General features: G+C 39.9%; 1 protein-coding gene across 1 annotated transcript; it reads right to left on the bottom strand.

Annotated features, from left to right (window-relative positions):
- Positions 1-8236: 8236 nt before the first annotated feature.
- On the bottom strand, positions 8237-14367 carry srsf3a (serine and arginine rich splicing factor 3a). The gene is made up of 7 exons (XM_070959131.1): positions 14265-14367; positions 13485-13540; positions 11730-11940; positions 11510-11644; positions 9248-9286; positions 9063-9149; positions 8237-8952 (listed from the first exon to the last, which is right to left on the bottom strand). The coding sequence occupies exons 2-7, from the start codon at positions 13489-13491 to the stop codon at positions 8925-8927; spliced, it is 507 nt and encodes a 168-aa protein (XP_070815232.1). The 5' UTR covers positions 13492-13540; positions 14265-14367; the 3' UTR covers positions 8237-8924.
- Positions 14368-21818: the final 7451 nt, after the last annotated feature.

The raw sequence follows: 21818 nt of genomic DNA, 5'->3' as shown, positions 1-21818 counted from the left end.
CCGACCAAATAGTTGTCATGTAAATTTCCATCTTGCCTCAACAATTCTGCATCCTTGTCTTGATCCTCGCTTTCTTTGGGAAGTTCTTCTTCTGGCATCCTAGATTGGTTGATCAGCTGTTGATCTACTATTAAACTAGCATGTGAACCTGAAGTTACAAGCTTGGAGATGCCAACAAGTGTGTCATTTTGTGCATTTTCTTTGACTTGATTTCTAACTTCTTCTGTCTGAGCCGTGTCAAATGTTTCCATTCCTTCCAACATGGTTTCCACAGATTTTTCCGACTCTGCTTTCTCTATCATGAATGGCATTTTTGTTATTTCAAAGGGTTCATGATCATTGGTATTTCCAACAACCTCTTCTGTATGTCTGTGGTATGATTCAGCGTCAGAGTCCTTGGCATGCTGTCGTCCTTTATTTCTACGACTGGAACCCAGTTTTCTTCTGTTCCCAATGGAGTTGAAGTATGTGTCATTCTGCTGAGGCTGGGAGTCCAAATGAGCATGTATTTCTGATTGCAGGGATTGTAAAGACGACTTGCTCTCGTCAGTTTCAGAGAAGAGTTCCCGATGAACTGTTTGCTCAGTGCTGGGTATTAAATCTTCGTCTCCTGTGCCTTCACTCTCATGGACCTTACCCAGTGCAAAGTCTACTCTTTCTGTGTCATTGATCTCTGGTATCTTGGTTTCATACACATGATGATCTTCATTTATGTTCTCTGAAGCCTCAAACTTGTTCTCTTTTGTAGGACACTCATCCTGTTTGTCATCAGGATTTGAATCTTCTTGCTTGGTAACAGAATCATCAATACTTTTGACAACTGACTCTGATTGGTATGTGTCAGTGATGTCAGCTTGGTCTATCAGGTTTCCAGAAATGATTTCAGAATGTTCTGTGGCATCATATGTCACACTTTCAGAGGAGTCATCGATTTCATGCATTTGTGTTGGATTAACCTCCTGTTCATGCACTTTGTCTACAGCATCCTCTGAATGATGAGCACCTCTCACCTCTTGACTCTGAAGTTTGTCAGATTTGTCCATTCCTTTCAGTGTGGCTCCCACTGATTTATTAGACACCTCCACTTTAAAGTCAGCCTCTCTGTCATCATGATCTTCTTGAAGGTTCTCATTTTTAGTGATTAAATCCCCCAGGTCAGCCTCTGGATTGTTTGTTGTAGTGGGGCTCTGGGCCTCAGGAGAATAATCAGGCATAATGACTGAATACAAAGAGCTGTCAGGTGTCACAGGCATGACAACATCATGCTCACTCCTCTGACTTGATTCTTCTTCAACCATTCTCTCTATTGCCACTAACACTGGTGTTGTCTGGAGGGCATCATTACCCCCGGCACTTTCTACAACTTCTTCTCTATGTTCTTGGTAAGATTCAGTAACAGAGTCCTTGGCATGGCGTCTGCCTTTATTTCTTCGGCTTGACCCCAGTTTTCTTCTGTTCCCAATCAGATTGAAGCCTGTGTTGCTTTCCGGAGGCTGGGAGTCCAAAGGAGCATTCGTTTCTGATTTCAAAGTTTGTAAAGAAAAGTCACTCTCCTCATCTTCAGAAAGGATACCATCCTTCTCCTGATGAACTGTTTGGTCAGCTCTGGCTTTCATATCATCCTCTACACGGCTTTCACCATCATACACCTGACCGAGTGCAGTGTCTATTCTTTCTGTGTCACTGATTTGTGATATCTTTATATCATACACATGAATATCCTCATTTGAGTGCTCTAAAGCCTCTAAGTTGTTTTCTCTTGTAGGACACTCATCCTGTTTGTCATCAGGATTTGAATCTTCCTGCTTGGTAGCAGAACAATCAATACTTTTCACAGTTGACTCTGATGGGTATGTGTCACTGATGTCAGCTTGGTCTATCAGGTTTCCAGAAATGATTTCAGAATGTTCTGTGGCATCATGTGTCACACTTTCAGAGGAGTGATCCATTTCATGCATTTGTGTTGGCTTAACCTCGTGATCATAAATGCTGTGTACAGCATCTTCTGAATGATGAGCACCTTTGACATCAGATGAACTGAAAATCTCATTTTGTTCCTCATCTTTATGCAACTCCTCACTTGGTGAAGAAACTATTGCTTGCTCAACACTGCACTGAGGCTCTGTGTGCTCTGTGGGGTTGAGTCTTTCTGTGGACATCTCTGGTGTGATAGAAGACTCTATATCCTTTGATTTTAAATGTGACTCACTCACCAGATAGTTGTCCTGTAAATTTCCATCCTGCCTCAACAATTCTGTGTCCTCGTCTCCATCCTTGCTTTCCCTCTCTGTTACAGAATACACTTTGGGAAGTTCTTCTTCTGGCATCTCTGTGGAATTTGATTGGTTGATTAGCTGCTGATCTACTGTCAAAGTAGAAGATAAACTTGAAGCAAGAAGCTCAGAGATGCCAACAAGTGTGCCAACACGTTGATTGTCTTTGACTTGATTTCTAACTTCTTCGGTCTGAGCAGTGTCAAATGTTTCCATTCCTTCCAACATGGTTTCCACAGATTTTTCCGACTCTGCTTTCTCTATCATGAATGGCATTTTTGTTATTTCAAAGGGTTCATGATCATTGGTATTTCCAACAACCTCTTCTGTATGTCTGTGGTATGATTCAGCATCAGAGTCCTTGGCATGCTGTCGTCCTTTATTTCTACGACTGGAACCCAGTTTTCTTCTGTTCCCAATGGAGTTGAAGTCTGTGTCATTCTGCTGAGGTTGGGAGTCCAAATGAGCATGTATTTCTGATTGCAGGGATAGTAAAGAAGACTTGCTCCCGTTAGTTTCAGAGAAGAGTTCCCGATGAACTGTTTGCTCAGTGCTGGGTATTAAATCTTCATCTCCTGTGCCTTCACTCTCATGGACCTTACCCAGTGCAAAGTCTACTCTTTCTGTGTCATTGATCTCTGGTGTCTTGGTTTCATACACATGATGATCTTCATTTATGTTCTCTGAAGCCTCAAACTTGTTCTCTTTTGTAGGACACTCATCCTGTTTGTCATCAGGATTTGAATCTTCCTGCTTGGTAACAGAATCATCAATACTTTTGACAACTGACTCTGATTTGTATGTTTCACTGATGTCAGCTTGGTCTATCAGGTTTCCAGAAATGATTTCAGAATGTTCTGTGGCATCATGCGTCACACTTTCAGAAGAGTCATCGATTTCATACATTTGTGTTGGATTAACCTCCTGTTCATGCACTTTGTCTACAGCATCCTCTGAATGATGAGCACCTCTCACCTCTTGACTCTGAAGTTTGTCAGATTTGTCCATTCCTTCCAGTGTGGCTCCCACTGATTTATTAGACACCTCCACTTTAAAGTCAGCCTCTCTGTCATCATGATCTTCTTGAAGGTTCTCACTTTTAGCGATTAAATCCCCCAGGTCAGCCTCTGGATTGTTTGTTGTAGTGGGGCTCTGGGCCTCAGGAGAATAATCAGGCATAATGACTGAATACAAAGAGCTGTCAGGTGTCGCAGGCATGACAACATCATGCTCAATCCTCTGACTTGATTCTTCTTCAACCATTCTCTCTATTGCCACTAACACTGGTGTTGTCTGGAGGGCATCATTACCCCCGGCACTTTCTACAGCTTCTTCTTTGCGTTCTTGGTAAGATTCAGTAACAGAGTCCTTGGCATGGTGTCTGCCTTTATTTCTTCGGCTTGACCCCAGTTTTCTTCTGTTCCCAATCAGATTGAAGCCTGTGTTGCTTTCCTGAGGCTGGGAGTCCAAAGGAGCATTCGTTTCTGATTTCAAAGTTTGTAAAGAAAAGTCACTCTCCTCATCTTCAGAAAGGATTCCATCCTTCTCCTGATGAACTGTTTGGTCAGCTCTGGCTTTCATATCATCCTCTACACGGCTTTCACCATCATACACCTGACCGAGTGCAGTGTCTATTCTTTCTGTGTCACTGATTTGTGATATCTTTATATCATACACATGAATATCCTCATTTGAGTGCTCTAAAGCCTCTAAGTTGTTTTCTCTTGTAGGACACTCATCCTGTTTGTCATCAGGATTTGAATCTTCCTGCTTGGTAGCAGAACCATCAATACTTCTCATAGTCGACTCTGATGGGTATGTGTCACTGATGTCAGCTTGGTCTATCAGGTTTCCAGAAATGATTTCAGAATGTTCTGTGGCATCATGTGTCACACTTTCAGAGGAGTGATCCATTTCATGCATTTGTGTTGGCTTAACCTCGTGATCATAAATGCTGTGTACAGCATCTTCTGAATGATGAGCACTTTTGACATCAGATGAACTGAAAATCTCATTTTGTTCCTCATCTTTAGGCAACTCCTCACTAGGTGAAGAAACTATTGCTTGCTCAACACTGCACTGAGGCTCTGTGTGCTCTGTGGGGTTGAGTCTTTCTGTGGACATCTCTGGTGTGATAGAAGACTCTATATCCTTTGATTTTAAATGTGACTCACTCACCAGATAGTTGTCCTGTAAATTTCCATCCTGCCTCAACAATTCTGTGTCCTCGTCTCCATCCTTGCTTTCCCTCTCTGTTACAGAATACACTTTGGGAAATTCTTCTTCTGGCATCTCTGTGGAATTTGATTGGTTGATTAGCTGCTGATCTACTGTCAAAGTAGAAGGTAAACTTGAAGCAGGAAGCTCAGAGATGCCAACACGTTGATTGTCTTTGACTTGATTTCTAACTTCTTCGGTCTGAGCAGTGTCAAATGTTTCCATTCCTTCCAACATGGTTTCCACAGATTTTTCCGACTCTGCTTTCTCTATCATGAATGGCATTTTTGTTATTTCAAAGGGTTCATGATCATTGGTATTTCCAACAACCTCTTCTGTATGTCTGTGGTATGATTCAGCATCAGAGTCCTTGGCATGCTGTCGTCCTTTATTTCTACGACTGGAACCCAGTTTTCTTCTGTTCCCAATGGAGTTGAAGTCTGTGTCATTCTGCTGAGGTTGGGAGTCCAAATGAGCATGTATTTCTGATTGCAGGGATTGTAAAGAAGACTTGCTCCCGTTAGTTTCAGAGAAGAGTTCCCGATGAACTGTTTGCTCAGTGCTGGGTATTAAATCTTCATCTCCTGTGCCTTCACTCTCATGGACCTTACCCAGTGCAAAGTCTACTCTTTCTGTGTCATTGATCTCTGGTGTCTTGGTTTCATACACATGATGATCTTCATTTATGTTCTCTGAAGCCTCAAACTTGTTCTCTTTTGTAGGACACTCATCCTGTTTGTCATCAGGATTTGAATCTTCCTGCTTGGTAACAGAATCATCAATACTTTTGACAACTGACTCTGAATGGTATGTGTCAGTGATGTCAGCTTGGTCTATCAGGTTTCCAGAAATGATTTCAGAATGTTCTGTGGCATCATGTGTCACACTTTCAGAGGAGTCATCGATTTCATGCATTTGTGTTGGATTAACCTCCTGTTCATGCACTTTGTCTACAGCATCCTCTGAATGATGAGCACCTCTCACCTCTTGACTCTGAAGTTTGTCAGATTTGTCCATTCCTTTCAGTGTGGCTCCCACTGATTTATTAGACACCTCCACTTTAAAGTCAGCCTCTCTGTCATCATGATCTTCTTGAAGGTTCTCACTTTTAGCAATTAAATCCCCCAGGTCAGCCTCTGGATTGTTTGTTGTAGTGGGGCTCTGGGCCTCAGGAGAATAATCAGGCATAATGACTGAATACAAAGAGCTGTCAGGTGTTGCAGGCATGACAACATCATGCTCATTCCTCTGACTTGATTCTTCTTCAACCATTCTCTCTATTGCCATGAACACTGGTGTTGTCTGGAGGGCATCATTACCCCCGGCACTTTCTACAGCTTCTTCTTTGTGTTCTTGGTAAGATTCAGTAACAGAGACCTTGGCATGGTGTCTGCCTTTATTTCTTCGGCTTGACCCCAGTTTTCTTCTATTCCCAATCAGGTTGAAGCCTGTGTTGCTTTCCTGAGGCTGGGAGTCCAAAGGAGCATTCGTTTCTGGTTGCAGAGTTTGTAAAGAAAAGTCACTGTCCTCATCTTCAGAAAGGATTCCATCCTTCTCCTGATGAACTGTTTGGTCAGCTCTGGCTTTCATATCATCCTCTACACGGCTTTCACCATCATACACCTGACCGAGTGCAGTGTCTACTCTTTCTGTGTCACTGGTCTGTGATATCTTTATATCATACACATGAATATCCTCATTTGAGTGCTCTAAAGCCTCTAAGTTGTTTTCTCTTGTAGGACACTCATCCTGTTTGTCATCAGGATTTGAATCATTCTGCTTGGTAGCAGAACCATCAATACTTTTCACAGTCGATTCAGATGGGTATGTGTCACTGATGTCAGCTTGGTCTATCAGGCTTCCAGAGATTACTTCAGCATATTCTGTGGCATCATGTGTCACACTTTCAGAGGAGTGATCCATTTCATGCATTTGTGTTGGCTTAACCTCCTGTTCACGAACAATGTGTGAGGCATCCTCTGAATGATGAGCACCTCTGACATCAGATGAGTTGAAAATCTCATTTTGTTCCTCATCTTTAGGCAACTCCTCATTTGATGATGAAACTATTGCTTGCTCAACACTGTACTGAGGCTCTGTGTGTTCTATGGGGTTGTGTTTTTCTGTTGACATCTCTGGTGTGACAGAGGACTCTATATCCTTTGATTTTGAATGTGACTCACTCACCAAATAGTTGTCTTGTAGATTTCCATCCTGCTTTAACAATTGTGTGTCCTCGTCCCTTTCATTTCTTTCTTTTTCTGTTAGAGGCATTTCCCTGTAATTTGACTCGTCAATCAGCTGTCGATCTACTGTGGTACATGAAACACTAATACTAGTCAACTCAGAGATGCCAACAAGACATGCAGTTTCTCTGAGTTCCTCACTCTGAAGAGTGTCAAACCTGTCCATTTTGTTATTGTCAGCGTCATTTTCATCTTGGTCTGCTTGCAGATTTTCACTTTTGGGAATTAAACTTTGCAGGTCAGCCTCTGGACAGTTTGTTGCAGCAGCTTGTTGAACCTCAGGAGAATAATCAGGTGTAATGGTTGAGTACAAGGAGCTGTCATGTGGCACAGACATGATGCAATGCTCATACCCTTGATTTCCTTCTTCCTGCCTCTGAGATTGCATTGCCAGTGACATTTGTGTTGTTTTGGGGGTTTCATTAATCCTGGTCTGTTCCTCAACTTCCTCTGTAGGTTTGAAGTATGATTCAACTTCCTCTGTGGGTTTGGAGTATGATTCAGTTGTTGAGCCCTTGACCTGCAGTTCTCTTTTATTTCTTCTACTAGACCCCAGTTTTCTTCTGTTCTCAGTGAGTTCTGGTGACGGTGGGTTTTGGGTTTCAGATTGTGAACTATCAGGATTAGCCAACACATTTAATGACTCAGTATTTTCTTCTGGTATGGTGCGTTGTGCTACAGAGGCACTGTCCTTTATGTGGAACTCATCAGGCTCTGAGGTTTTATTTTGGTGCGCCACTCTGCGACGCGAACCAATTCTTTTTTTCTTTGCACTTTGAGCCGACATGACTTCTAATCTGGTCTCCTAAAGCATGAAACATTCAGTCATGCAATGAGTCAGCAAATCAAGTTTAAATCTACCTTTGACATCAGACAACAACTAAAGCTCAACAAAATATCTACAACAGTAAATGTATACTAGTAATTTCTGTCTCCATGACCTACAGGAAACGATTCAAACCAGTAATTGAAATTTCCAACAATGTATCCACACAAAACATTAAGATGTATAAAGATTTCTGATACTACTTCAACCATTCTGCCATGACTCTGAAAACAGTGAAAACTGTTCATCCTTTTAAAAGGAAATTACCAATAAACTACACCAATAATCCTCAGCAAGAAATAAAATTGATTTGAGAAGCAGAATTTAAGGCCTTGGACATAATTGTTACGACGCCACATGTACTCACCACCCCAAACTTGCACCTCTGTCAGCTAACACCATGAGCTGCTTTGTAATGTCATCAGCCTGTACTAAACGGTAGTTACGTTTCACATATCTGGGGGCTGTTCCTATACTGCAACTATGACTGATGGTTTCCTGTGTGGGTTACACTTGCATGCTTCATCAGCTTCCAGCAACAACATTCAGCACTTCCTGAATTGAATCAAGCTTAACTTCCATATTTTCTTTACATTTGGAGTTTTTAGATAATAAAAACCTAAGTGGTTTATGTAACTTTTTAAACACAAAAAAGCAGGGCAACAAGGACATAATGCCACCTTGCAAAAACATTTATTGAACAAGTTGTTTAACTGCATCAGCACAAATTGCCAGTTCTCAGAGAATCAAGCAAAGTTGATTAAATGCCTTCTTCTGCAAAAGTGGCATAAGTAAAATACAGAATTAAAGATGATGTTTTAGGCTTCACATTTAGCCTGCAAATAACACCACCAGCATCTACAGCATTTGTTGCCGGTCTGCTTTCTGTCACTTGTATAAAGTATGCTGGCGAAGCAGCTCACAGTTACCCACTGCCAGTAATTTAAGAGTCAACCAAGAATAAAAAAAAAAAAAACATAACAAAAAAAAAATAAAAACATCACTTGAATGTTGCTCAACAGTTAAGAAAAACAGCATAGAACGGTAATGTAAAACTAAATGCAGTATTCCATTTCAAACCATGCAGAGAAGGACAGAATTTGTTTTGTTTATAGACTAAATTCAAAGAGAAATAATGTTTTAGCAAAATGGATAAATCCTGCCATGAGAAACGACAGAAGAAGAAAACAGTTCAGGTCCTTTGTCATTAATTCAACAGAATGCTATCACACAATATGTTACATGGCCAGCCTTAGGTTGTCTTTAGCTGGCAAACACAATCTACAAAGAAGAACATGACTATAAAAATTTGTATTTTCACAACCATAGCAGGATCCTGCCGATGAACCATCCTTAAGATCTTTATTTCCTCCCGTTAGACAGGGAACGACTGCAAGATAAATGAGCAAGTGAATCAGCATAAAAATGACTGATAAGCAAACATTTTATCAATAAGATCAAGTCTTAGAGTACAGTGCGATAACAATAACTTAAACTTACCTCCTAGACCGTGAGAAAGATCTTGAGCGCTTATGATTCTTGTCTCTGGAGAGAGACCGATATCTGCGTCTGTCTCTTGAAAGAGACCTGGTGAACAAAACCAAAATAAATCAATAAATAAACATGGATTTATTATTCATTATCAACAAACACAGTTTAAATAAAAAAAGTTGTTACAAACTCACCTGCTGCGGCTGCGACTGAGGCTCCTCCTCTTCGGTGATCTAAGATGTAGGTGAAGTTAAAAAAATTTAACAAAAACATCAGGAAAGAGAATTTAACCCTTCCTATCACTAAAGCAACCTTTGGTATTCGTGATCTTTAGAGAGTTATGGGTTACACATGGAAACGTGGTTACACGTAGTTCCTTGTCTGTTAATAGAAGGATCATCTGCATCCATGAACTGCAACTGCAAGATCAACTCATGAAAAGGAAACGTCCACTGAGCAACAATCATGGGAGCCAGATTTCACAAAATGGAACAAAATCAGGGCTCGACATTAAGGTTTGCCTGAGACAAACACCAAGTACTTATTTATGACAAGTGGGCAAAACATATTCTTAGATAATCTGTCTACTGCAATGCTGCTAGAAAATCCTGCTGGCACAGAGCCTTTCCACAATGATCTACACAAAGCAAACTGCTTTATACTGTGGACCTGATCAGAAACAGAGGTTGAGACTGAGGTTGTCTTTACTTTTAGCTCAAAGAAACCTGGATGGAGGACATATTGTGAACAACTGAAAGGTCTTGTTACTGAAACAAAACCATTAGTAACTTACATGTGTTGGCTCTAAAGGTTGCAGCAAAACTGCCTTGATAACATTTTAACTGCAAGTTTAAATGTGAGATGACAGGATATTTTTCATGAAAAAACAGATAGTATTGAAGGATTAAAAACAAAAGACGTTTTTTCACAATGGATATCATTCAATGGCTTAATGTCGAGCCATGAAAATGCACTCAGCAGTACAATTACAATGTGAACATCCAATATATTTTTTGGAGATGAAAATTAAAGACAGACAGCAAAGTTCCTTGACCACTACTTTTGATCTTTAGATCTTTGCAGCTCTGCGCTGACATTTCTCTTAATTACATAACTGCTGAGGGAAAACTGTCAAGCACCTTTGAAAGCTAGATTAAGCATAAAAACTACAAAGAGCAGGATAAAAGCAACTTACTATTTTGGGGGATTTGGACAAGATAGAAATGGCGCAAGGAAGCCAGACTGATGGTGAGAGAGGTCGAATTGCAGAGAGGATTTGCCACATGATGCAAATGTTGGAGATATGAAGTTGGTTGGTGGCTGGTTGGAAGGGGTAGTTGTAGATTTTCCCTGCCTTTTTTGGGGGGAAGGATGGGAAGGGATGTAAGCCAAGGGCTGTTCCCGTTGACACAGTAGTTGTGTGGAGAATAGAAAGAGTAAAGACGCTGATTGGTTGATAATGTGAAGTCGACCGCTGTCGATTGGGTTAAGGTTGGAGGAAGAAGAGGAGGATGCTGGGAACTGCATGCTCAGGAACCAAAAGGTTGGTGGAACCTGACGACTGGCGATGCGCCTGGGTCATGTGACAACACCAGCCAAGCTGATTGGGGCTCGCTGGTCAGCAGTCACATGATGCTGAAAGAGGACTAGTTGACTGACTCAGATGGTGAGAAGCGTGGTGGTGACTCTGCAACGGGGTTCAGTTTTATTAATAGATGGCAACTGAACTCAGAAAGAAAACAAAGATTACACCTGCAGAAAGTACTTCTAGAAATTACCTATAAAAACGTTTGATGGATGAGGACGAGTTTAAACTGTGCATCTTAAGACGTCCCCGTAAAGCAATATCACTCTGGTAGAGCTTGGTCTTTTACAGGCATACCACTATGAGAGTTCATAAATAGTCTGTGCTGACATAAGCTACCTTTAGACTTGGCTAACAAAATTGGCACAGATAAAAGTACCCTTGAAGGGATGAAATAAGATTGTTCAAAAGGTATCACTACCGTTAATGCAGGATTAGAGCATGTTAAGGAAAGGGTGTGACATCAATATATCAAATCCAGAAGCAGTCAGTTCCACAGATTATCTATAAATGAACTCAATCTGTATGTGAGCTAATAATAAATATTATTTTTTACTAACATGACCTGCTAACAATTAACTTTAGGCCATAGTGATGACCACTGAAAAACTTTACCTCCTACTCTGCTTTGGCTTAAAGGTTTAATAGGTTTGAGTTTTAAAGACATAAGAGATTTTTTTTGCCAGTGTGGAGGGTTGTTAAGATATAAATGGCTTTACCAAACAAACCAATGTTTGGAGGGAGTAAAAAACTAATGCTTGCAGTGTGTGGGGAATGTAAATCTGCTTTGTCATTTGTGCCTTTAAAAAAACACTTCAAATGAGACTGTAAATAAAACAATAAAATGAATCTTCAAGTAGGAAATACATACCTGCGTCTCACTGGAGGACTACGTCGCCTAAAATCTTCACGAGGGCGTCTATTCCAGGATGGAGGAGGGCCACGGCTCCTAGAGCGCTTTTCCCCAGTCGATAACTCAACACGCACGCGACAGCCACACATGGTTCTAAACAAAAGGCAACGCAAGTGTGAAAAAACAGACAACAAACAAACAAAAAAACAACTACGAAAAAATGTGCTGAAGGAATTACCTTCCATCCAGTTCTCTCACAGCATCAGATGCATCTCTGGGATCTTCAAACTCAACGAAAGCAAAGCCTGGGGGATTCCTAGCAACCCAAACACTTCTTAAAGGACCATAGTACCCAAAAGCTCTTTCTAACTCTGTCTTGTTTCCGTTGTTTCCTAGATTCCCTACGTAAACCTTGCAGTCAAGGGGACAGTCTCTGTGAAGAGCAGGATCTGAAAGGAAGAGACATAAATGTGGAAAGACATGATGAATGTTGCCTTACTGCATCTGAATTGTAAGCTGAGTGTCCACAGACACTGAGTATGCCTCACAATGACTCAAAACCATGAAACGCTCTGAACCAAGAGTTTTGTGACTGTTGTACCCTTACACTGCATCCAGTGAAGGCAAAAACTGAATCTCTCTCATGAACACTTGCAGAGCACTCGTCTAGAATTTCTTGCACAATTTGTGTTGATAGTTGTAATATGTCAAAGACAATATTATCTTTGTCTCCTGTGTTAACCTGTAATGTTAACTCAAGTGAGTCACTACCTGCAAGCCACGCAGTAATCATACAAATGCTTCAAAGACTGCACTGTTGATTCTATCAGTGCTTGTTTTCCCAGTGTTTTGAGGCAAAGGTTGGCAACTTTGTGTTAACCCCTCCCCCCTCTGCCTCACAAAAAAATACCACACTTTGAAATGAAACATTAAGCTTTAGGGGGAAAGAGCAGAGGCACTATTTCACACTAGAGACATCAATGATTAACTGTTTATTGGTTAACCACTAAGAATATGTTTTACTGCTCGCGCATGTTGGTCAGTAAGTTCATTGGCGCTGGTCTGAGACCATGAATCAATTGGTGTGATGTATGATTGTGACCTATATGCTGCCAATCACTGGGGAAGATGGCAAAGGATTTGAAGAGCTAGTTCAGTACCTTGAGCCTGAGTCTATTATGCCATCAACAGCTACTTTGACTGAACATATTGAAAAACTCTGAGTATTACAGGGATGAACTAAAGGTCAAGCTGGCGAGGGCAGACAAAGCGGTTCTGACCACCCACTGCTGGACAGCTCTCACAGACGAAAGCGAGAGAATGTTTGTTTTTGAAGCAGGAAGGAAAAACACTACGGCCAAACACACACAAAAAAAACAAAGAATACATGCTTTTTATTTTTTAATTATGTCACCTCTTTGCTCCACTTTTCTTCCTGCACCAAAAACAAGCACTCTCTTGTCTGGTCTGTCTCTCAGGTCAAAGGTCAAAGCTGTTCCACTTCACACTCCTCCTAGAAACCTGGGGAACTTGCATTGTCTTGAGCTTTTCTCTGTTTCATTTGCTTTTGGAGGATGTGCATTTTAGACTTTGTATTGTTTCTGTATTTGCAGCGTTTTCCATCAATGTATTTGTTTTGGCATGCACATTTTTTCATTAGCAGCATGTTTCTGTTGTTGTATTTGCACTGGATTTTCATTTGTGGTTTTGAATTGAATTGACTGTTTCTCCCATTTGTCCATGATATTGAAACCAGGACAGGACTGACAAGGAGATGCGTCAGGCTTTCGAAAGCAAAATGTACCAAAACTGCCACCCCTATTTCACAGAGAAAATGAATGCCTTGTGTTTAGTGAGCGTGACTTCTGTTGAAAATGTCGTCTATTAACTGTACTGATATTGAAAACAACATGTGTTAACATCTCATTGGCTTACTACCTTGACTGAAACTCCCCTGGGGGAAACCCCGTAGTAACAAGTCATCACAACTTACCTCCCATTTCACCAGGGTCAAGTATGTTCTTGTTTAAGTTCTACAATCAGATGTGCCTGAAAGGACAGAAAGTCACAAAGGGTTACAGTGTGCTGATGACGTGTTGACATCTGTGTCAAGAAAATGGCAACTATTGTTACGATTTATTATCTGAGTCGACGTCTATACGGGAAACCCTACAATCAGTGTTTGGTATCGACAGCTTGTCTCTCCGCCTCTAACGCTGCCCTCGACTCAGCAGATCTGCAGAGCCGCGCAAACCCACACGTAACGTTAGTGGTCTTACTGGCATTAAAGTCATAACATTAAACATGACCAAGAGTTGTCACTCAATGATCATATATAATTCTGTGTTACGGTTAACGTTGGTTGAGCATTACCATGTTACCGCTAGCTAGCAACCAAAAGCACCCAGACTTCGTTAGCTTGCGCGGAACAGCGACAGACATGATTATTCTACACATTATATTCATGCTCTTTGTTACATGGAGACACAAACTGGATGATTTGCACAATCACTACACAAAACAGGAGCATTTCCGTCTAACCCAGCTACTACATATTTGCGTTGCCAGTATTCCCAAACACCTTAACAAGCATGAAAACATGAACGCCATGTTAGCTAGAGGTAGCTAGCACATTTAGCATGAATCACGACGATATGTTTCAAATGGACATTAACTTGTCAATCCACCAGCATACTAACTAACGCTACATGTTATATGTTATAAAGCGTAAACGGAACCAAGCAGGCCAATACGTTGCAGAAATGTATTTCACCTTTTCTGTAGCTGCAGACTGACAAAAATGTGAGCAGCAGATTGCACGCCGTCCGCCTCACCTGCTAGCTTGACTTGTTGTTAGCAGCACCGGTAGCACTGCGGACGTAACTGTTAGCTTTTCTTCTTATTTGCGTGTACTGACAGATGCATTGAATGCACATACCGCCACCTACTGCACCGGAGTGGACAGTCTGCCACAATACACTAAGTACTATGTAATAACAGAGATTTAACTTCAAATTCTTTGAGGAAAAGCTTCACAGAGAGCTTATTCCTATACAAGCGTGTTTTCTTTAGTTTATTCTTCAGAAAGGGTGCCCAAAACTACTCCTGATCGAATGAGGTTAAAGCCAGTAAATAGTAAATCTACGTAAAAATTATACTGAAGATTTATTAAACCTGACAACCTGTTAAATATTCCTGCAAAACAGGGAAATCAACAGCTCACTACACTCTAATCTGTTGAGGTTATAACACAAATAAAGAGAATATGAAGTGCCACAGTAACACACTTTACATTAGTGAAAGTAAGCAATTTTACAATATGTTATAGCCGTAGAGATAGAAGTTTTGCTTTCTTGGCAAATAGCGTCCTCTATATTTGACTATTTCCTCTGTCTCCTCATTAATGATTTTCATTTCAAAGCTTGTCTGTGTTTCAGGGATAAACATTTTCTGCTAACAGCTCTTTCTGTGTCCTTCAGCCTGGACATAAACACTACTGTGTGCTGTGCTGTGTAGGGGCATGTGGCTTCTCTCCCACTTCTTTATATCATAGCCTATATAATGACTTCAAACACAAAGTGGCAACATGCCTTCATTGCTGTAACGTAATATCTAAATGAAAAACAAATAAAACTATTCAACAGCAACAAAGACACAAAATAAACAGCAAAAAAATGTTTGAAAAAGAGCACAAAAGCTGAGTATTGCTGTTGTGGAATCTCAGTAGATTTCCTCAAGTACTATACTTAAGTGTGATTTGGAGGTACTAGTACTTTCCTTAAGTATGTGTTTTATGCTTCTTGATATGTCTTCTCCACTGCAATTCAAAGTGAAATATTGTACTTTACGTTCAAATTAAATACAATATTTTTTTAAGGTTAAGCCTGTGGTTCCCAAAGTGTTTCGAGGTCTTAAGAGGTAAAACTTAAGAGGAAAGTTTTTTTTTCCTCTTTCCTCTCCCATTAATCAACTCATGACTTCCCAGATCCATCCTGTGACCCTTTGCGAGGGGCCTTGACACCACTGGATCAAACTACTGATTTGTGTATAAAGTTAAACCATCCAACTTCAGTATTAATAATGTTATTCATCACATCAGTCACAGGAGGCTGATTTCTGCAAAACAATCGCTTTTAATACTTCAGGCAAATACAGCTGCAGGATAGGCATTAGGATTTCAAATGAGTATTTTTACTTCAGCTTAAGTAAAGAATCTGAGTACGTATTCAAATGCTGCTCAGAGGTTTAAGAAAATGGCTTATTTTCAAGAGATTTTAGTTATTGAGTTTTGACTGCAAATCACACTTATTATGTGCAAGGAATCTTCTCAAGAGTATGCATGTGAAAATTCACTTCCAAATTGATATCATGTTACATCAAATGCATTGCTTGCACAGAAGCAGACAGTACGCCATTTAGTTGCAATGCTTCGTGTTGACAGGAAGCACAAACTTTACCCGTGCAGTTTGACAACAAACCAGAAAACAGTTACAGCCTGCCATTCACTTTTACGTTCACTGCATCACTGTGCAGGCAAGCAAATGAAGAGAGCAGAAGGGTTATTGCTCAACGGCAGAAAGCACCACAAACGACCCTTTGTAAGGGTTCAGGTCGGTGGTTTGACACTGTATGCACACTTCCTGTATGGGGACACATTCAAGAGGCAGTGCAGAGAAGGGGAAGAGGTGTGCGTTTTAGAAGTCTTTGTACCTCTCTGACCCTGAATCTAACCTCTCGCTCGTCATCTCGCAAAACAAAACATAAGACAAATAGAAAAAGCGTATTTAATCTTCCTTTATTCTATGCTGGAAATGGAAATCAGCACATCTGCATGTCTCACCAGTTAATTACCATGTTATGTTACCACACTAGCCCTAAATAAAGTCTTTAATGTAACACAACTTGGAGTCAGCCATGACTGACTTTGTTTTGAAGCGTCCTGGTCTGTAAAGTGAACTGTCAGTCGTCTTGTTTGTAGTAACTGTTTCGCGATGTCACTCCTTAATTGTGTTTGGAAAAGGCTGCGACTGCCATTGTGAGCAGTCAAATTAGTTATCAAGCGTTTACTCACACATGACTCAATTCATGATTCCCTGGCAGGACAGATGAAATTGCTACTGCATGTGGGCCTGCTAGACTTTCTTGTAACTGGTGCTTGTTAATTGCATGAAGAATAATAACCCTCATTAGCAGAGGTCTGGTGGAGGAGCTACCCCATGAACAACAACATTGTCTCAATTCCAGCTCTGGCCTTTGTGTTTTTTCGGTGGTGCTTGCCTTTTCTTCCTCATTGTTTGGAGTCCTGCTGCATGTGTAATAAAAACCAAACAAGCACAAATCAACCAGTTTCTTCCTTCAAATACTTTTTTTCCTGACCACCTTAAACTCTGCTTTATAGAAAAGTACTGAAGTGGTAACTTTGCATTGGACCACGTAAGAAGATATATCAAGTCTTACGTGTTATATGGGCTATGCATCCACACGCACTCAGTTGCCAGATTATTAGGTACATCCAGCTAAAAATGAAGCGGCCTAACACAGCAATCTTCAATAATCCCTACCTTTATTAGATTTATAATCTATAGTTTTTGTTGAAAACTGTTCTGGAGAGGCGTTGTTTCGACTGAATGATTATTTTGTAGGATGAAGTTTGAGGTGCTGTTGAACTGTATTACATTCATCCATCCAATTCATATCAGTGCAGGCAGGATAACGAAAACACCACTCTGCATAAAAATGTAACATCCACAGATACAGATCATATGAAAATCCAGTGTATTTCACCATGTTTTACAGCTGGAGTCTCTGAGACCCCAAACAGAAATAAGGCATCATTTTCTGTAGCAGATTTCTGAAATATGTCATCAGTTCATAAGCTTTGCTGGTAAAATTAGGAAAAGTCATGATGTTGATTACGTTGTTAAAGAGGGTTTCCAAACACAACATTAGGGTTATGTTACATTGTGGTTTTAATTGCTGGAAAAATGAAGCTAAATGACATAATGTTTCTTTTAGGACCAGAGTATAAACTGACAATATATCAGACAAAGCATCTAAGTTTCAAGACAAAATGAGCCACATCTGGAAGCCCTGCACTCTTTTATTCTTACTGTGCCCATCATGCATGAGTGTAATCCACTGCTGAGACTACTTACTGTAACAACACACAACAGTGAGGGGGAAAACAGAAAAACAGTGAAAGTTAGACGTAAAGGCAAGTTATATTCATAAATGAACACAGAAATTTTTTGTCAACCCCCCCGGCTACTTTTTTGTTATTTCTAATTTTCCAAATATATGTGGTTTGACCACAGTGTGCAGCGGAATGGAACTACTGATAAGTACTTTCACCTACAATTTTCAGGCACGTGTACTTTGCTTGTCTACTCAAACTTCCTGCCACTTCATTCTTCTCCTCTTCTACTTGCACTTGTGGGATATATTATGCTGTTCCCCCCACTGCATTTATCTGAAACCTGTACAAAACAGATGGTTTACTTAAAAGATACCATGCATTGTGATAGATGAAACTACTAACAGTACATTCAGAGTTTGAAATGAGCTTCACATGGATTAGCTATTAAAATGCTTCTTACACTTAGTAGTAATGTAATACTGTAATGTTTAATAAGGTAGTGTAACAAGGGTCACTCTGCTTGCATACTGAACATTTTTGCTTTACTTTAACTACATTTCACTACATACAAGTCTGTCGTTTCCCTCTGTAACTTTGAATTGTGACTTAAACTTAAATAAACTACCTTTGCAACTCTATATATTTAGTAAACTTCAACCTCTCTTATCATTATTATCATGATATGAAGGCAGATTGTAAAGCAGTCATCAAAACTGATTATCTGAGAAAATAAAACACGATTAAAGAAGAAGCTGAAATGAAAAACAAAAGATTCCTTCTGCTCATCTCTGTGTTTGTCTTCAGCAGCAGCAGCAGCAGCAGCGGCGAGGAATCATTTACTATTTAGGGTCCTTGGCAGACACAGCAGTAAAGAACTCTTGCTTCAGGGGGGCAAAAGTTCAGGGATTAAAGGGATCACTCAGGAGATTACTCCCATGTACGTAACACGGATGCCTAGAACACAAACAAAGAGCATTATGTTGCTCAGCTTTATTTTAGTCGCATGCATGTTTGTGTGAGAGCGAGTGTTTCTCTAACCTTATCCTCCCCCCTCGTCTTTTCTATCACCAAACCAAGAGTTAAACTCACTTTGTTTTCTTTCTACACATCCTCCTGCTGCCATAGGATTCTCCTTTTAGCCGTTTAAATGAAACATCTTTTTTTTTTTTTTCGTGCCTCCACTCAGGGCAGTGTTTTTCAATCAGATTAGTACAGCACATTCTGTTCTGTTTCACTTCCTGATGACTGTGCAGCCTGTATCCCTGAATGAACTCACTCGCGTGCTTCTGGTTACACCAAGACGCTCATTCAGACAGGCACATTGTCGCAAATGCTTGTCAGATTTTAGTTCTTACTACAATATTTAGTAAATGTGTCGCCCAATTATCAAGAAGCCATACTGTTTATTAATTTGTCCTAACAAAGAATTTAGGACCTTTTCGGTCATTTCTGAGCTAATCTTTCTTACTTTGAGAGGCTATAAAGCTCAAAATATGAATGATAAATCTATAAAAATATGTTTATTAGATTTACAACGGCTACAAACAATTCACCTAACTTTGAACGTGTCATTATTCTGTTTCCTACCAGGTTGCTGCTTTCACCACAACAGAAACAAGATGTTCATGATGTTTCAGGAAGGAAGACAGCATCACAGGCCGTGTGTCAATATAGAAATCTGTTCATGCATTTCGGTTCAGCTCAGGTCAGTTGAATTCTTTTTTGACCTCCACTTGAGTATACAAGACGAGGGGGAAGTGCCAACAACGCTACTAGGACACCACAGTTCAGACAAGGATTTGGGAAAACAAGCAAATCTATGTCTGAGCTGGAGTCAACTGCCTTGATGAGGTTTTTAAAAAACGATCGGTGTACTTATTGTTAATAGCTTCAGGTGGGTGGTGGTGCTGTTAGATCACGAGGCCACGCTTGTTCTCTTTCCCCGCTAGTGTTTGCTTTTGATGTGAATAACATGTACCAATTCGAGAGTGTGTGAAACCTTCTTTCTTCCTATTACTGATTGCTCAGAAGATTACTCAGCCGTCTGACAACATCCCTGTGGGTTTGCAGAATCAGGTTCACTTGTGTTATGTCACCTTTATAATTAACAGGATCATCATGTTCCCTTCAATAGCTGCCTGGCTGTCTGCCAGCAATGTGGTCAGACAGTGTCCTCACCACCTCTGACTGTGGGATTCACCCACCAGAAACCTGCAATAAAGTTTTAACTATCTGCGCTCCTCAGTTCAAGCAATAAGGAAGAGTTTCTACTGTTTCACATAAACACGCGCTCTGGGCTCACTTATTATTAAAGACAGACTCACACCAAGAACTGACGGTGACATTTCTTAAGTTTTTAAACATTTTAATGCAAAAAAATATGACAAACAGAAATATAAGCAGCCTCCATAAAACATGCTGTATTGCAAACATTCTGTATAGACATAATAATATACCAGTATCCTCAGACCACAAAAGAAGAAAGGGAAAGCCATAAAAAGCTTTTATGAGTTTTATGGGAATTTCAGCAGCTGCTGTTACACACCCCCCTGATGTATATCAACTCTGTATGTAGCCATTGACAAAATGCTCCTTATTTAAACACAAGAGCAGATAAGAAAAGTGGATTGAAATTCACATTTTTAGCTTTATACTGAATATCTTGTATTCACGGTATCAGGACTTATTGAAAACAAGACTTCATTTCCACAGGAGGAAGCTGAATTCCTTTTTACTGACTGTTCAACGTGTTAAATACAAAGAAAAGTTTTGAGAACCAGAGCTGGTATATTGGATTCATGTACAGCATAATGGTCAACATTTTTCTGAGCATGTTCCTCATTTATAGTAAAACCTTAAAATAAAACACACCGCCTTTTGTGACTTTATGCATATAACCAATGGTCACATATACCGATCACAACCAACCACACTGTGGGTCTGTGAGTAATTTGAAATATAAATTTTTGACTGACTTTGGTTAAAAACAAGTTTCAAAAAACTAATATTTTGCCAAATCCTGGGCAGACTTTTCCACACTGGTGGGACAATGCGCAACTCTAAGCTCCTCTGATCCGTTACACTCACTCTCTCGTGTCTTTCTCTTTTGTGTTTTTGAATTCTTTACTCCATGTGATGACTACACTGACATGCACTGACAACATGCCAGTGTATTTAATGGATTAAGCAGATTGTATTTAACCAGATACAATGAAAAGTCTATGAAATGGAAACAACCCTCAGAGCATAATAGGTGATTTTAAGATGTTCCATACCTGCGAGGTAGGTATAAACCTGGCAAAGTCCAATGTTTTCTGATCAGATTTCAGACATTACTAAAGTGTCCATTACATTACTTGTGGTCTGTAGACAATAAAGTAGGAGGTGTCTTTTTAGGAAACTGTGACGTGATACAGGTTAAAGACAAACTTGTGTGTTGGCTCACAAAGGACACCAAGTTAGTTACTTTGTAATCAAACATATTTACTTAGGTGCTGTATTTAAATCCAGTTCTGAGAAAATGCTTCTTGAATATTTCCACTGCATTTCAGATTAAATTATTGTATGTTATACTACATTGTATTTCCTTGGCAACTGTAGTTCTCTTTCTTTACAGATTAACACTTGACTTTTAAAGAGCTCATAAAAAATGATGCATTGTTCTTCCTAACACAACATGAAGTAATAACCTGCACCAGGTTTACAGCACATATAGCTTTAAGTTGTCATTTGACACATCACAGGTACTCAATTTACTGTCCTTCACAATGAGTACTTTTATTTTGAATATTTACTTGTATCTTAAGACTAGGTCTAATGCCACCTGCTTTATGGGTCACATGCGGAAACTTAATTAGGCTACAGTAACAAGTTAGGTTAGGCTACTACATTTCACAGGAAATTATTGTATGCTTTACAACACAAAGCCATACTACTTTCACTGCAGATTAAGATTTGACTTGCAAAACGAGAGCTCATAAAATATGATGTATTACTAGTTCTCAACATAACAAGAAAAGATTCCAATATGATTACAACATAAGGTAAACTAATAAAACCAGGGTTTTACTACTTAACCTTAGCAGCACTTTGACAGTGAATAGTTTTACTTTCAGAATTTACTTGCACTTAAATACCAAGATGGAAAGTCTAATTAGGCTACCATAACAGGTTAGGTAGGAAGTAATGGAA

This window comes from Chaetodon trifascialis, chromosome 3 (genome assembly GCF_039877785.1).
Source record: "Chaetodon trifascialis isolate fChaTrf1 chromosome 3, fChaTrf1.hap1, whole genome shotgun sequence".
In the NCBI taxonomy this organism is placed as follows: Eukaryota; Metazoa; Chordata; class Actinopteri; order Chaetodontiformes; family Chaetodontidae; genus Chaetodon; species Chaetodon trifascialis.
This window is presented reverse-complemented; position numbering and strand designations above follow the sequence as displayed.